Here is a 16,713-nt window from a genome sequence, read left to right as displayed (position 1 = left end):
AGATGGAAAAGCAGCGCAAGGAGACAGCTTTTAGGTTGTTTTATTTCAAATAACCTTTCTGAGTTATTTTAGACTTTCTATTCTGCTTCTGTAAACATAAAAATTAAAATTTGAATTATTTATTCTAGCTTGCATTTAACAATCCAGACCTACATGTTAGAAATACTTATCTCTGTACACAAGTGTTGTATTTTTCCCCAAGAAAACAATTTAGTTGCACAAACCTGAGTGTGACCCCCATCCCCAGGCACACTGAGCCTACCCACAATGATGCATTTTGTGTTTTCTTTACCTATTAGTTTCCTGCTAATATAAATGTCAACAATCTGGGCATCTTAAAGCATCACACACCTGTCATCTCTATCTTGGAGGACAGACACCTGAGGTCAGGGTGCTGCTGGGCTGCAGTCCCTCCCAAGGCTCCAGGGGAGGGCCCTTCCTGCCTCTTCTAGCTTCTGGGGCTCCAGGAGGTCCCTGGGCTTGCAGCACCTCCCTCCTGTCTCTGCCTCCATCTTCTTGTGGCAGCTCCTCTTTGTCTGTCTTCTCATCTGTCTCTTATAAGGACACTGGTCACTGGATTTAGGACCAACTGGATATTCCACGGAGAGCTTATCTTAAGATCCTTAATTAGGTCTGGAAGACCTTTTCCCAAATAGGATCACATTCACAGATCTCAGGAATTAGGACATGCATGTGTCTTTGGGAGGGGGCACCATGCAACTACTTTCATGAACAGTTTTGAGGAAAGTTTTCATTGACTGCTGTAATTAAAAGAACTTTGTCAGGGAAAGAAGCTAACACTTCCATAACTTGTGGTTTACAGTCTATATATCTTAGGACACCTTTATACATCATGCAGTTTGAGTCTCATAAATACCAATAAAGTCTTAAAAATCCAACCAGTGAAAAAGTAATCAAAATAAATGAAAAAGCACAGATAGCATCAAATTGAAACAGACATTCTCTACCAATCCACCCTGAAAACAGAGCCCTTTTGCCTGGAATTAAGCGGACAAGATGAATGGCAAGCTTGAAAATGAGGAAGCGAGGTCAGAACTTGGCACCAGATTATCTGAAGTATGAAGTTCAGTAACACAGACCTACAGTTTTGCAGGAATGTATCTACAAGAGTACCACTCAGTGAAGCACTGTTAGAGGAAGCAACGTCTCCGCCCAGCCCTGCAGAGAATCAGATTTACAGTAAGCTCACTGACCAGGGAACATCCAGAACCATTTCAGATATCAAACTCGCGACCCCTGCATTGGAAGTGCAGTCTTAACCACTGGACCACCAGGGAAGTGCCCAGAACCACATATTGAGAACTCCACCCACCTCAGCATCCCCATCATAGTCTGCTCAGACCCTCGTCCACGGCCTCCTTGCCTATCCCTCTTGGCTGCTGCCAGGCTGGGCATCTGCTGTCTCCTCCTCTGATCTCCACTGTCTGTGTTAATCCCGCCCCCAGTTTCTGTATTCTGCAGCATCTGGGGCCCTGTGACTTGGCCAGGGCTGCCCTCCTCATGAGGGAAGGATTTCAAGAGAAGGTAAATAGCATGCCTGTGAGCACAGCTTTCATACCAACCACCCCAGAGCCACCCCGTTCTCCTCTATCAGCTCTCACATCTGGGTCATGGTCCCCTCCATGTTCACCCCATGGCCAGACCAGGGCCAGCCCTGTGGCCCAGCATCTCTGATTCGGTTCAGAGCAGCCCGCATAAGCCTGCTTCCTCCACCCACCGACGGCCCTGGAGCATCCTAAAATGCTCCGTTTGATATACTGTGTTTTTTCAGGAAATTTGCCCATTTCCTCCAATTTGTCAAATGTATTAGCACAAAATTGTTCACGATGTTCCCTTATTATCATTCTAACATCTATAGTATCTTTGTAATGATTTTTATATACCTATTATTGACAATCAGCTTTCCTGTCCTCTCTTCTTACTGATAACTGTGATAGGAGTTTGTTTTACTAATCTTTCAATGTATCGGTGTTTGATTTTGTTCATTTTTCTGTTGTCCATCTGCTTTTTATTTCATTGACATCTGCTCTCTGTTTCACTCCCCCTGTCTTCTGTGGGTTTAATTTGCTATTCTTTTCTCACTTCTTGACTTCTCAAATTAAACTTACCTTCTTTTCTAATAAGTGCAAGAGCTATAGATTTCCCTTAAATAGGATTTTAGATGTAACCTACAAGTTTCGATGTGTCATATTTTCATTATCATTCAGTTCAAAATATTTTGTAATTTCCATTGTGACTTACTCTACATATCTTTCTGTTGCTGATTTTTAAAATTTAACTTCACAGAGATTAGAGGACACACTCTGTATGAGTTCACTGTTTGACATTTGCTTAGATCTCCATTACATTCCTGCTTGGTCTATCTGTAAATGTTTCCTGTGCACTTGGAATGTTTATGCATTTGTTTGGTGTGATGTATGACTTGGTTGACCATGTGTTACAACAATACTTCTCTGAACAAAGATGCAAAAATCCTAAACAAAATAGCAAGCTGAGTCCAACATATAGGAAAAGAGCAGCATCTTGTGACTCAGTGGGTTTATTCCAGGTTAATATTTGAAAATTGTGTTCAAATCTTCTCCATCCTTGCAGATATTCTGTCTGCCGATCTATCAGTTACCAAGGAAATCTGTTAAAAATCCCTAACTTTAACTGTGGACTTCTTTCTTCCTCCTTTCAATGCTGTCAGCTTTCACTCCATATATCTAAAATCCCAGCCTGTGCATCTAGTATTTGCATTTCCCTCTGAACTCTCTTGTCCTGTGTAGCAGCCTCTGGAGCAACACTCCTCCACGGTTCACTTTGTCTGATACTGATGAGCCTTTTTAGGCTGGTGTTTCCTTGGTTTCTCTTTTTTATCTTTTTGTTGTTCAGTCACTCAGTTATGTTCAACTCTTTTCGACACCATGGACTCCAGCAAGCCAGGCTCCTCTGTCCTCTCTATCTCCTGGAGTTTGCTCAAACTCATGTCCATTGAGTTGGTGATGCCATTCAACCATCTCATCCTGTCTCTCTCGTCCCCTCCTGCCCTCAATCTTGCCCAGCATCAGGGTCTTTTCCAATGAATAGGCTCTTCACATCAGGTGGCCAAAGTATTGGAGCTTCAGCTTCAGTATCAGTCCTTCCAATGAATACTCAGGACTAATTTCCTTTAGGATTGACTGGTCTGATCTCCTTGCAGTCCAAGGGACTCTCAGGAGTCTCCTCCAGCACCATAATTCGAAAGCATCAATTCTTCAGTGCTCAGCCTTCTTTAAATTCTTTGCTTTAAACCTTTCTGTGTTCTTATCTATAATACATGTTATCTACAAACAATAGATTGTCTTTGAAAAGTAGGCTGATAACCCTTTCTTTTTCCTGTAGTGTTCAGTATGTTGGTAATAACAGGACTATTGGTATATCTGGGTGCTATCTGCTATCTTGCTACATGTGTTCTATTTGTCCTTTCATGCTTTTTGTTCCTTTAACATTCCCTCCTTGCCTTCTTTTGAAATTAATCAAGTACCATCCCACTTTTCTCTTCATAAGTCTTTGAGCTGTACATGATGATTTTTGTCACTGTTAGTTGTGACTTCGTAGAGAAGGTGAGACCCATTCAATCCCCACACTTGCCTACCCTCCCACCCTTTGAGCTGTTTGTGCCACGTGTTACTCTCCTACTGGAGTCAAAAACCCCACAAAAAGCCATAAACTTTGCTTTAAATGCTCACAATCTTCCTACAGAGGCTGTTTTCCAGTCTTTCCTGTTGGGTGACAGTGCAGCCCCCCCTTTCTGTTTCTCTGGCAGACGTCTTCACGTGGCCCTGGTCCGTAAGGGGTACTTCTGCTGGCTATAGGATTCGGGTCTCAGAGTTTCTGCAGTGCCCTAGAGACTAGCAGCATTGTTTCTGTTGCAAAGCCGGACATCAATCTTGATGTTGTTCCTTTTAATGTCTCTTTTCTCAGGTTGCTTCCAAGGTTTCTATTTTTGTCTTTGGTTTTCAATAGTTTGACAGCAATGTGCCCAGTTTGGGTGTTTGGTGGTTGTTTTATTTTGGTTCACTGAGCTTCCTGAATCTGTGCAAGAATGTCTTCCATCAGTTTGGGAACACTCTCTGTTGCTGTCTCTCCTGACACTGCTCCACTCTATTTTCTCTCCTCTGGACCCCAGCGCACAAGCACTGGACATTCTTACTGTTCCTCAGTGTGTCTTTGCTTGTCCCGATGCCTTTTTTCCGAGTTTCAGCTGGATCTTCTCCATCACTCTCTTCCAGTTCTCGTGCCCTGTCTCGAGTGGTACCCAGGCTGCTCTACACTACTTAGTGCATCCTCAGCCTCACACTTTGTATTTTCAGTTCCAGCAGATTCACTGCATTCTTTTCTACAGATTTTTCTGTCCCTCAAGGACTGCAGCCTTCAAGTCCCACCTGCGCTGATGGCTCCCCAGGATGTGTGTGTATGTGTGTGAATGTGTGTCTATGTGTGGCTCTGCCATCACTGCTGGCCACCTGGACCCAATGCCAGGCTGCCTGCATCAGAGAGGCCCATACCCAGGTCCACCCCCATGTACCAAATGCCCATTCTGGTTTCGCAGCCTCAAAAACCATCGTCCACAGGTTTCCACCTCTTGGGGCTCCTTATCTGACTTCAGGGTGGAGCCCTGGGCAAGTCCATCCAGACCGTGAAAGTGCTCCTGGCCATACAACGAGCCAAAAGGACACCCTGGTCACCCTGGCCAGGCCGGCAGAGTTCGTGGAAACCCCAGGACCCAGCTGGAGTCACCTCCGGAGAGGCCAGTCTCTCAGCCCAGGCCTCCAGGTCCAGGGGTGTCGGCCTAGGAGAGACAGACGAGTTATGGGCCGTGAGGATGCGACCGACTCAGGGAGACGGTAGCACAGAGGTATGTACCTACTCACTGGGTCCCCAACCAGCCACCATGGGATGACCGTCACACCTCCAGAAAGGAAGCCTGAGCGGACACGTGAAAAATCCACATCAGCACAGCACAGCCCCTCCCACTGAAACACCCCGGTTTCAAACGCACGGAAATAGCATTTGATTTATTTCAAATTACAAAACATGTGCTCAAACTCTCCCTCCTTGAAGATTTTTTTCTTCAGGGAAATAATGGAACCTAACAGACCTGTCTTTAAATAACTACCTGAGACACAGGAAGTGGATCTCAGATGCCTGGTAACAAACACACAGCCGCCAGCACCGCAGCAAAACCCGCTTGAGAACGACCAGCACTGTTCAGGGCTTTTAACCCACTGCTGTAGGAGTCTCTACACTGGGGAAAATTGCCCCTTAGGAGCATTGTAATTTAAATATCAAAGCTGATTTAACGTCATGGATGTTGCAACTATTACTGCAAAGCCGACACCTGCATCACCCTGAGTGACACGGGGCCAAGGGGATTGTGGGGCAGAGGGTGGATGGAAAGCAGCCACGACCACACAGGCTCACCCAGGACACGCTGAGCATGTGGGTTCTGGGCACTGGGCCCGTGGGGATGTGCCCAGTGGACAGGCGTCTGGCCGGCAGCCCTCGCGTCTTACCTGGGCTGGGGAGGCGGCCGGCTCCCTGGGCTCCGTCTGGCCGGTCACCAGAGCGGGCATCCGGGGCTCTGAGTGCAGGAGGGCGAAGGGGCCGGAGGGAGGTGACTTGGGCTGGTGCCAGGTCCTGGGGACACAGGAAACGAGTCTCACCCGCGTGAACGGACGCCAGCTGGCGGGCTGTGGAGAGTTCGGGGAGCGTTGTCCTTGGCCATCCTGCAGTGAACCGCACGCTGCCATGTCATGAGGCCTGAGTCTCGCTGGACGAGGTTTCTATCTGCTTGCCACTCCCAAGCATCTGGGTCTCCGCATGTGCCTTGTCTGGGGGGTGGTCTGGCTACGACGGGGTAGTTTACCCAGAAAGTCAGAACCCATGGCAAGGATACAGCACATGCCCAACCGTGCCTGGAGGAAGGATCTTCTAGAAAGTCCTTCTAGGTGTGTCAACCTGGCTATTTACCTGTAAGGGTTGTAATACCTAAGTCAAATGCCCTTTCATAGGAGAGTGTTTAAGGTCCCATATCAAGCCTGACTCAAGTGAAGGTCCTTAATTCATGTAAACACCAGAAGGAAATATTCTTTAAACCACAATCAGAACAAAACCCATCTGCTTCCCTGACAGACACTGGGGGCAGTGCACAGAGAAATGTGGGCAGGGGGGCCTGTGACTGGCGGCCCCATCCAGGGCAGACCCCGCCTGCTGCCAACCCAGGTCTGCGTTCTCTCCTGTAGGAGCACATCCTTCCACAGAGACAGGACAGCACTGCCACTGCTGTGAGATAGATCCTCGTGTGTTCCCAGCAGCCACGACGGCGACACGCACAGGACGTCGGGGTTTCTGGGAGGTTGGGGACGCACTGCCCTCAGGCCTTGGCCTCCAGTGACCAGGGCAACCGCTTCATCTCCAGTTCGTTCCCAAGAAATAAAGGTTACTTGTATTCTCATGGCATTTTTCAAAGTCCCTCCCGGATCAACACACACCCACAAACATGGCTCGGGAAACAGCACGTTTGGCACCACAGAGGTGCTTGCCATGGTTTCTATTCAGTGAACAGAGACTTTTAACCAGTGGGATGTCAGCCTCCTACTGCAAATGTAATAAAAGCAAAAAAAAACTTAAACTGAAGCAAAACGAAAAGTACGCAAGTCCTCTCACAGAGAAATCAGTTAAACACTGGAGATCCACCAACAAAACCATCTGTGGAGCTTAACTGCCAAGCCAGACGTGATCAGACCTGGGAGAACAACTGAACACGGTTTTCTTGGAGGCTCCAGAACTGTCCAGAAAGGACCTTCAGTTACTGCTAGGCACTGTCTGCAGATCTGATGGTTCTCTTAATTAAATATGTGCCGATACCACCCCTTGCTTCTGCAACACTGCGTGCCCAGCCGGCCACGCTGACCACAGAGCTCTCCTCTGGAGACTGGGATGACCTGACAGGGCCCAGGAGTCCCACTCAGCACACCGCACACCATGGAGCCACCCTCGTCAGACACCATGATGAAGAGTGCCCTTCCCCCGCTGCTCCAGCCACAAGCTATGGCTGCTGGGATGTCAGCCCAACAAATCCCCCAACATCACAAAAGGCTTAGGCCCAGAAAAATCTCATCAACAAGCACCTCGAGGAACCTGGGGGTTAGAGTCGGGAAAGAGACCCTACAGCCCCCTCATACCAGACCAGGAGTGAGGGACTCCCAGCACCGCGGCACAGGGCCCCACTTTCCTTCTGGGTCTCCCTGGAGGAAGCGTGGCAGCCTCTGTGCCCATGAGCTTGGAGGGGTCTCCACCTGGGACCTCGGGTGGCAGAGCCTCTGCATTGCTATCAGTGGTGCCCAGTGTGAAGCCATGCTTCCCTTCCAATGTGTTTTTAGGTCCTCAGCTCATACTCCATCCCATGCTCCCCAGGATGGTGAGCTCTCTGGGGGTGCAGGCCCATGCTGGGCGGCACCCAGGAGGGACTCCCCATCCGCACAGAGGACGGGACCATCACTCCTGTGACCACATGGTTCAGTACAGAAGGGCTGCCCCCACCTCCTGGGGCCTCTGACACACAAGGTTCACGCACCAACTAGGAGAACCCCAAAAAAAGCCAGAACAACTGTTCTGCTCTGCAGGGGATGCCCCCACCTCCCCACACCCTACCCTAAGCTGCTCCTGCCACGACACCCACAAAGCTGCCCAGCTGTCCCTTCAGCTCCTGTGGACTTGCCAACTCTAAACCCCAGATGCTGCAGACGCCCTGGGACCACTTCCTTAATGTGTTTTTGCGAACACGTTCAGGGTTTGATCTGAGTGGGAAACGGAATGACATTGGGGAGCGTTTGTCAAATGGACTTGGCTTACACGTCCACATTTTATACTCACAACAGCTGTGTAAACGACACTGTTCCCATTTCTCAGATGCAAAGAAGTGAGACCTAAACATGTTTTCAAAAGTGTGTTCATCAGCCTTGAGGGATTCAGCCCTGGGTCTGACTTCACAGCCAGGTTCTTCCACAGCCCCAGCAGCCACCTTCCTCGGACTCTGGTAGGAGAAGCAATGAGAACGGGCACGCTGCTCTCCACGTTGGTCTTTATTAGCCACAAGCAATTTCCATCACAGACACTCAGGATATTTTAGTGCTCGTGAAAGCAAAGTTGTGAAGATATTGTTTTTAAGATTAGAGTGAAAATTAAAGACACTCTTCCCAGATGCCCAAAACCGGCTGCAGCTTTCCCTTTGTTTCCTTCAGTGGTGCTCAGGGACCACACGAAGCCCTGCCAGCCACACACGCTGGACTGTAGAACCCTGGACCAGCCCATTCCCCACACCCTCTGCACTCAGCACTGCCCTTTCTGGGGTGTGTCATCCTGCCCCGAAAAGGGAAACGGGGCCACACCTGGCTCTTCCTTACGGACACCAACCTGCCAGGGTGTCTGGAGACAGTCACGACGGTCCCCTGCGCACCCAGGACATGGGATGTACAGAACACCTGAGCCTAGGGGGAGCAGCTCCCGCCCAGCGTGGCCCCCCCGGGGACTCAGCCAGCACCGCTGTACCTTATGGGCTTCTTGGGTCACTCCGTCATTTGCTTCCGAGCAACTGGAACTCAGCAGGAGACATTTAAGGTGTAAGCACAACACCCAAATCCTTTCCACATCTGAGGCGGGGGCAGCAGCACTGCCCGGTAAGGGCGGATCCGCACGCTGGCCACGCCCCAGGCAGGACGAGGCGGTACCGGCGGGGCGTGGCCAGCAGAGGGAGCCCGAGTTCGGCCGTCCGGAGGCCGCCCCGGCGCCAGTCCTCCGCAAGGCACAGAGGTGCACTCGTCAGCTGATCAGGGCTTAGGGTTAGATGCATGATTTCAGGGCTTCCCAGGCGGCGCAAGTGGTAAAGAACCTGCTTGCCAATTCAGGAGACATAAGAGACGCGGGTTCAATCTCTGCCATGGCAACTCACTGCGGTATCCTTGCCTGGAGAATCCCATGGACAGAGGCGCCGGGCAGGCTACGGTCCACGGGGTCGCCAAGAGTCGGACACGACTGAAGCAACTTAGCAAGCACGAACGCACGCCTCGACTTCATGTATGAAACATTCGGATAAGCACACGGCTGCTTCCCTCCCAGTGCCCCCGACAGCCCCCCATCACAGGCCCCGCGACCCATCGCGACCCCCACGTTCGCACAGCACCCTCAGCACCGCATCATGGGCTGAGGCTCCTCCCTCCCGCCGACAGTGGGCGCCGCGGCACTTACGGGACAGGGAATGGGCACCCTTGGGCAGGTACTCCAGCAGCAGGGAGCTGTCTTCCCCGAGCACGTCCGCCTTCAGAGCCAGCAGGCTGTTCTTACTCATGAGCGCCGCCCGCAGGTTGGCCACGGCGGTGGCCTGATGCAACGCGTCGTCCTTCTCGGGGGTGAGGGGCGCGCCTAGGTAGCTGCCTTCTCCTCCCAGGAGCCCCTCGTCCACATGCGCGAGGAACTCTGGCCTCTCCCCTCGGCTGTCCGAGCTGCTGGCTTCAGCAATGGTCAAGTCCGCGTCTGGGGAGGAAAACACACGTTAGAGATGTTGCAGGCGACTCGAGAACCTTCTGAACAGCCAGCAGGCAAAGCTGGAGCCAGGAGCTTCCCGGCCCCCAGCTGCTTGTCATCAAGCCTGATCCCGTCCTGCCATGAGGTCTCAGGACAGCAGTGATGTCACAGCCAAGACTTCGGATGGGGTTCAACCCACAACACGGCGGGTGGGGGAGAGGGGAGCCCACCCAGGATAAGGGGTGTGCTCTGAGTATCTGGGTAATTTCATCTCTCAGAGAAGGGGTGACCGTCAGAATGGATCAAAGAGCCTAAAGGACACAACCCTTAGGAAAGCTCCAGCCTCAGACTGGGCCACAGTCTCAGTGGTGACAACAAGGTGAGCACTGAAACAGATTAAACTGAACTTTGTCAAAACCAAACCTTCAGAGGCCTCCAAGGACACCGTCAAGCAAAACACGAGGACAGATCAGGAATAAATCCCTGCAAACTGTGCCCGGACATGAGATTCCACCCAGACTCCGCAAAGGAACCTCAGAGCTCAGTAAGAAGAGAGACACCCCAGTTTCAAAGATATTTGAACAGATACTTGTCCAGAGAAAATGCATAAATGGCCAATGGGGGTGCTCAATGTCATCTGTCATCAAGGAAATACAGCTTGGCACCAGGAGGCCCTTCACTCCTACCAGTGCCCACCAGGCGTGGGGTCCTGGAGCCCCTCAGGCTGCTGTAAGAATATAAAGTGATGTAGCCTCAGTGTAGGAGCTCAGGTCCTCAAAAGGCTGGATATGGAGTGGCCTCACGGCCGGCATTCCCATTGGTAGGAGGATGTCCATGCTCAGAGTGACAGCACCCGTCGGTCAGAGGTAGAGCAGCCCGAGTGCCCGCCTACAGGTGAGGGACAAACAGGGTGTGGTCCATCTATGCAGTGGAATGTGATTGAGCATAAACAGGAATGACACTCTGGCACAGGCCACAAGGCGGATGAATCTCGACATGTTATATTCAGTGAAAGCGAAACAAACACTGTCCTCTGATTCTGTTCATGTGAAATACTCAGAGAGAGAAACCCATGGAGAATGAAGAAGACTGGGAGTTGCCAGGGGCTGGGGGAGATGGGGGGATCTTGGGTGACTGCAGATGCCCGAAGATGGGCCGGTGCCAGACGGACCCCAGGGAGAGCTGCTGCCTGGCCAGGGCTCCCCAGGAACAAGTGGCCACTGGAGAAATCAAAATAGAAACAGGAAAGCAAGCTCCTTCCCGAGACAGAGGCAAGAAGGGGAGGAGGGATGGGCCGGGTTCTCCCACCCCTGCACTGTCCTGGGGGGGTGGCGCTGGTGGTTGGAGGGAGACCGGGTCACCTCAAATGTGAAGTCGTGGGACAGAAACACAAGCTGGTCCCTGAAATGACAGGTCCCTCCTCAGACCTGGGAAGCAGGGGCCGAGTGGAAATCAGAGACTTGGACCAACTTAAGCATCATGCCCCTGATATGGACACGGCCTCACACACCTGGGAAGTGGGGGCAGCAGGCACCAGGCTGTACCACAGGGGACCTCCACCTGGACAGGTCTAGCCCAGGGATCCAGACGCTCAGAGCCACGATCCAGGGACCCTTCCAGCTACTGCCAACAGAGGTTTCTGAAGGATATTTTATTTTTTTCAAACTATAAACCTTTTTAATATTTTTTTTTGCCAGTTCTTCAATTTTATATCAGCACTGACTTTGCACTGCTAGCCACTAACTGTAGGGATTAAGTAAATTGAAATGAAGGCTTTGCCTCTCTTGGCCTGGCTCCTGGAAGAGACTTAGGTGGTTCTGATTCCCGGGGCTGGAAGGGCCAGGATCCAGGACTGACAGGGTGGTGGGAGCCTGCTTCCAGCTTGCAGACAGCCTCCTCCCCACTCTCCTTGCCCCAGCCAGTGTGTGGAGGGCCTCTGATTACCCCAAGGACTTGCTTGCTGGCCCCACCTCCAAACACAAGGATTCAAGATATGGATTCTGGGGACAGAAACATTCAGCCCACAACAGGCTGAAAACTAAAAAAACACCAGATTTAAAAAACAAAATTTATTGAAATTATATTAACAATTTAAGTTCAAAAGCTTGTCAAAGAAATCAAGATAAGCTGAGAGATTCCTGCCACATGTGAAAAGCTAAAGGCTGGGTTTTGGGGAAGGATATCTGGCAAGTGAGAACTGCAATGAAACAGTGAACCGGCTTCCAGCTGCAGTGCAGTGGTTGGTGGGGGGCAGGGCGGGAGGGGCTGTTGAGCTCTAGCCAGACACACCCCCAGGGTGACCACCCTAGGTGCTTGCAGGGAGCGGTGAGGGTCCACAGGGTGTAGGGTGACAGTGAAGGAGATTAAAGCCATCAATGGAGGATTTCTCTCACGAATGCTTAAGACTCAGAAAAGGCACCACAAGGCCAGGAACGCAGTCAGCCCACCTGTGGCGGCTCTATGACCTCACCTAGAGTCCTTGCAGGAACACTAAGGAACCCACAGCCCCCAGCAGTGTGACTGGTTGAGCAGAAATGCCTACCTCCCAAGTCCTCCAGTCTTTCTGCCGGGCACCTACCCGGGACATCTCCTAATATAAGGACCAGGTGGCGCTAGTGGTAAAGAACCCACCTGTCAATGCAGGTTAGACATAAGAGACATGGGTTTGATCCCTGGTTTGGGAAGATCCCCTGGAGGAGGGCATGGCAACCCATTCCAGTATTCTTACCTGGAGAATCCCATGGACAGAGGAGCCTGGTGGGTTATAGTCCATGGGGGTCATAAAGAATTGAACACGACGGAGCAGCTTAACACGCATGCAAGTACCATACAGTGAAACATGGAAGGAATGGGTCTACTATGAAGACGGGAGTCATGAAGGAGACCAGGGAGGACCAAGGGTCCCTAACTGTCCAACATCACCTCGACGGTCAAGGCTCACGGACAGCACGGCCTAGGATGTATTGTTCAAGTGAGAAAGCAGAGCAAAGTGCCCAGAAGGCAGCATGTGAGGCCTACCCTAGGTCCGGATCCTGAGCCTCCTGCTGGACAGATGGGCCAGGAGCCTGGCAAGGGGACAGGGGGCCGGAGGTGGAGGCTCAGGCCCGAGGGCAACGCGCTTATGCCTACAGGGCTGAGCCAGACACCAGGAGGGAGGGCAGAGCCCCTTCCAAGGCCCTTCTAGACCACAGCTGGATTTCAAAAAGAGAGCTTTAAGATGAGGTCAAAGTGAAATTCTACAAACAGAACAGGAAGTTGAAAGCAGTGTTTACATTGCAACAAATCCTTTCATAGATAAAGAGTCTGTCTGATGTCACTTAAACCCACTGAAGCAGGCTCTTACTGTTATCAAAAAGCTAAAATCATCCCCAGTGTCCCGGGGGGTGGAGGGTGGGGTCCTGTGAGGAGCGGCATGGCTTCTATGGTAACTTGATATTCACGGGTTAGACTCAGAACGTGTTTCATGCTGCTCTGAGGAGGATCCCAGCCGGAGCCAGGAGAGCTGGGGCACCAGGCTCGGACCCGAGCTTCAGGGAAGGCCTCCAGCCCAAGCCACTAGCCACCATGCATGACAGGACTGTCTCCAAGTGCCCTCCGGGCAGGGACATCTCCTGAGCGAGGACCTGAGGACCCTGGGGGTCCTTCCTTCAGCTGCTGGAGCTCATCCACCAAGTGATGGCCCTGGAAACCCCTCACCTCACATTTCTCCTCTGAAGAGTCTTTTGTGGCAAACTTAGACTTGGTGACTCAGAAAAAAGCCTTAAATGGTGACGTTAAAAAACTGACAAGCCAGGAGCCAGACATGGGATGACCGCCTAGGCTTGGCTGTTAGTCGTGGGCAGTGGACCCCATCCGGGCCGCCTGGAGACACTGCAGCACCATTCTTGGATACAGCAGACCACAGCAGTACTGCCCGGAGCTGGACAGGGAGACCAGCCGCCTAGACAAGCGCCAGAGTATGTCCAGCATTTTCACACACCTGTGATGGCAGGAAATGTCCCCATGCCAACTTCCAGGCCAGCAGAAAGCCACTCAGGGCTTCTTCCCCAGCCAACCTCTCTCTGATAAACAAGGCAACCAGAAGAGAAAATATCAACGTTTACTGTAAAAGGACAAGTGTTAAATGTAAAGATGAATTCAAGAGCAGAAAACAGGGGCAGGGTTGTTCCTTCCTATAAGTGATACACTGTAAACATTGGAAATTTTCACTCAATCTTTAGCTGAAACAGAAAAGAGATCATAATTAAAACAAGCAGAATTTCTAGACAATTAAACTAGATGATGCAGTATGAACTGCAAAGGACCTCTACATATATATCTATATGCATAGACACATATAAACATATATACATATATATGTGTAAAGTGTTGTCACCACCAACTACCTCTCATTGGTGTGTGGTTTAACTTCCCACATAATGGAATACTGTAACCTGTTTTAAAAAAGATAAGGAAGGCTTCTGTGCACTGATGCTGCAAATCTAGCAATAATAAAATAAGTACAATGGTGTGTACAATATGCTACTTCCAATGTAAACAGGAAAAAATAATATATTAGTTTCTTTTCATTCACAAATTCTTGAAAAACCCAAGAATAACTAACAGTGATTTTTGATCTGATAGGTTGGCCTCCAGGCAGATGAATGTCAAGGACAGCTGGAAGATACTCATGATATACATTTTTATACTTTTTGGTTTTTGAATCACTCCATTAAATTAGAAAATAAGAAACATCTTTTGAAAGACAGTGCTGAAAATGTATGGACATAATACCAATAAAGATACCTCTCAAAAAAAAAAAACAAACAGATGATGAAGTAGAGGGCACATGTCCAGGGCCTGGGGTGGGGGCAGGGCCGCCCTGCCACTGGGGCCTGGGCACGCAGGAGGCATTCGGTTGCTAAGATTTCCCCAAATCTCACACTTCACAATTCTCAGGGCTGCTCCCCCGCTGCCTGTCACAGTCCTTCTGCAGATGCCCAGCCCCACCCAGCCCAACCTGCCACCTCTTGTCCAGGGAACAGGCGCCTGCGTCCGCAGCTGTGCACACAGCAAAACACAGCAGAACCTTCAGGATAAGTGAAAACGGCCAAGACCAGGCCCTGGGAGACTCCACCCCCGACTTACAGCTCAAACCAGACCTCAGTCCTAACACTCGCTAGATCTCACAAACAATGTAAAAACAAAGTTCAAAAAATGAATTATGCACCTTGTCCAAAATTTACATTCTTACTTTATGTGTCTAAGGTGTATTATTTCTCGAGTGTCATGCTTTTTATCCATGTTAAAATCAAGTTATTTCATTTTCTATTACTAACCAAAAGTTTTCACTTCATAAAAGAAACTCTCTTTAATTAAGAAAAAAAAAACAAAACCTATATAGTCAGCAAGGTAGTTCCACAGGCAGATGATATCAGAACAGCTGGACACCACATAGAGAAGGTGACTGTGAAGGCTAACCCATCACATGCAAAGAATAGTGTACGCCCCACGCCAGTGGTCACACTCAATCCTCTGGGAAAACCACAGGAGAAATCTTTGTGACCTAAGGCAGAGGTTCCTTGGAGTAGACCCAAATAGCATGAACCACAAAAAACAACAACAAAAAAATTCACACACCAGACTTCATCAAAATTTAAAATGTGTGCCTGTGTGCTCAGTTGCTAAGTCACGTTGGACCTTGAAACATGGTGGCCTTCCAGGCTCCTCTGTCCATGGGATTCTCCAGGCAAGAATACTATAGTGGGTAGCCATTCCCTTCTCCAGGGGATCTTCCTGACCCAGGGGTCAAACCCAAGTCTTATGTTCTCCTGCATTGCAGGCAGGTTCTTTACCACTAGCGTCACCTGGGAAGCCCCTTTCCAAATGTGTATGCTTTTCAAAAGACACTGTTACGGGAAAACACGAGTCAGAGACTGAGAGAATGTTTTCAGAACACATGCCTGGCAGGCGAACAGACACCTGGAGGACGGTCCGCTCAGCCAAAACGCTTCCCCAGGAGGAGAGTTGATGTCAACTCGGATGCTCATCTTTGGGGTGGGACCCCGGCCAGTGGGATCCCTGGAGTGCAGGGTGCCGGATGGCCCAGCACTCAGACCTGCCACCGGGCACAGCCCTGAGCAGATGCCACTCAAAGGCAGATGGGGAGGCTAGTAGACCCTGAGAAGACGCTCACTGAAACCATGAGGAGACCCCCACCCCCACGCCCTCCAGAATGGCTAAGGTTTAAACATGAACCCAAACCACTGTCTGCGTGACACTGGCACAAGTGTGCCTCACACCACCACCTGGTTCCTCGCACACACCGCCTGACAGCCCAGTCCGGGAGGCATCAAGGCAAATCACACCAAGACTCGTCTGGGACGTTCAAGGCAGCTTGACCATCACAGCTGGAAACCACACAAACTACGTGTCCATCAACAGCTGTGTTACAGCTGAGAACAGAATACCACTTGGCAGTGAAGGAATGATCTGAGGTCTCATGGTGGCTGGAGCAACTCCGAGAGCAGGTTAGCAACCACCTGGACAGACAGAGGTTCCCTAGGCTGTGGAGGGAAGCAGCCCAGGGTCCTCTGGTGGTGACTGAGCGGGACCAGGTCAGTGAACATGTCACTGTGTGACATGCTCGCTTGTAGCTCCCAAGTTGGCATGAGATGGGTGGAAGGGTCCAGAGACTGAGGGGATGTTTTGTCATCAAAAGGCACATGAAAGGTGTGGGTCCCAGCCTCAGAAATGCGGGCTCTAGTAAGAAGCTGGCCGTGCTGAGTTGGGGCCCTGCTGTCTGCTGCTCCCTCTGAAATGCGCAAACGAGGTGAGATTGGATGATCAGACAGATAAACATGTAAACACAGCAAAACATTAGCAGGTAGAGAATCTCAGGTGGCAGGTGGGCTCACGGTCCATTTTTTTCAACTTTTCTCTGAGTGTGAGTATCTCCCCAATAAAATGGCCAGGAGAGACAATAAATTATTCAAACCTTACAGTTAGAATCTGTGCAGCTTACTGAATGTATACCATCACTAAAACAATAGGAAAGGGGTGGTGGTTTTCTTCAAACACCTTGTTATTGTTTGTCCCCCAACTGTCCCCAGGTGTCTGGGGCCTCACCTCCGAGACCATTAATGTGTCGCCTCATATGGCAAAAGG

At 50.4% G+C, this 16,713-nt stretch overlaps 1 protein-coding gene across 2 annotated transcripts in view; it reads right to left on the bottom strand.

Moving 5' to 3' along the window:
* Positions 1-16,713, bottom strand: part of ZBTB46 (zinc finger and BTB domain containing 46) — a 50,891-nt gene that overhangs the window by 8,336 nt on the left and 25,842 nt on the right. For both annotated transcript variants that reach the window (XM_043884487.1, XM_043884486.1), the window contains exon 3: positions 9,292-9,576. In XM_043884487.1, coding sequence (XP_043740422.1) covers positions 9,292-9,576 — 285 coding nt within the window. The remainder of the gene's footprint in view (positions 1-9,291; positions 9,577-16,713) is intronic.

Source organism: Cervus elaphus, chromosome 23 (genome assembly GCF_910594005.1).
Source record: "Cervus elaphus chromosome 23, mCerEla1.1, whole genome shotgun sequence".
In the NCBI taxonomy this organism is placed as follows: Eukaryota; Metazoa; Chordata; class Mammalia; order Artiodactyla; family Cervidae; genus Cervus; species Cervus elaphus.
Note: the sequence above shows the minus strand (reverse complement) of the source record. Positions and strands in the feature narration are given on the sequence as shown.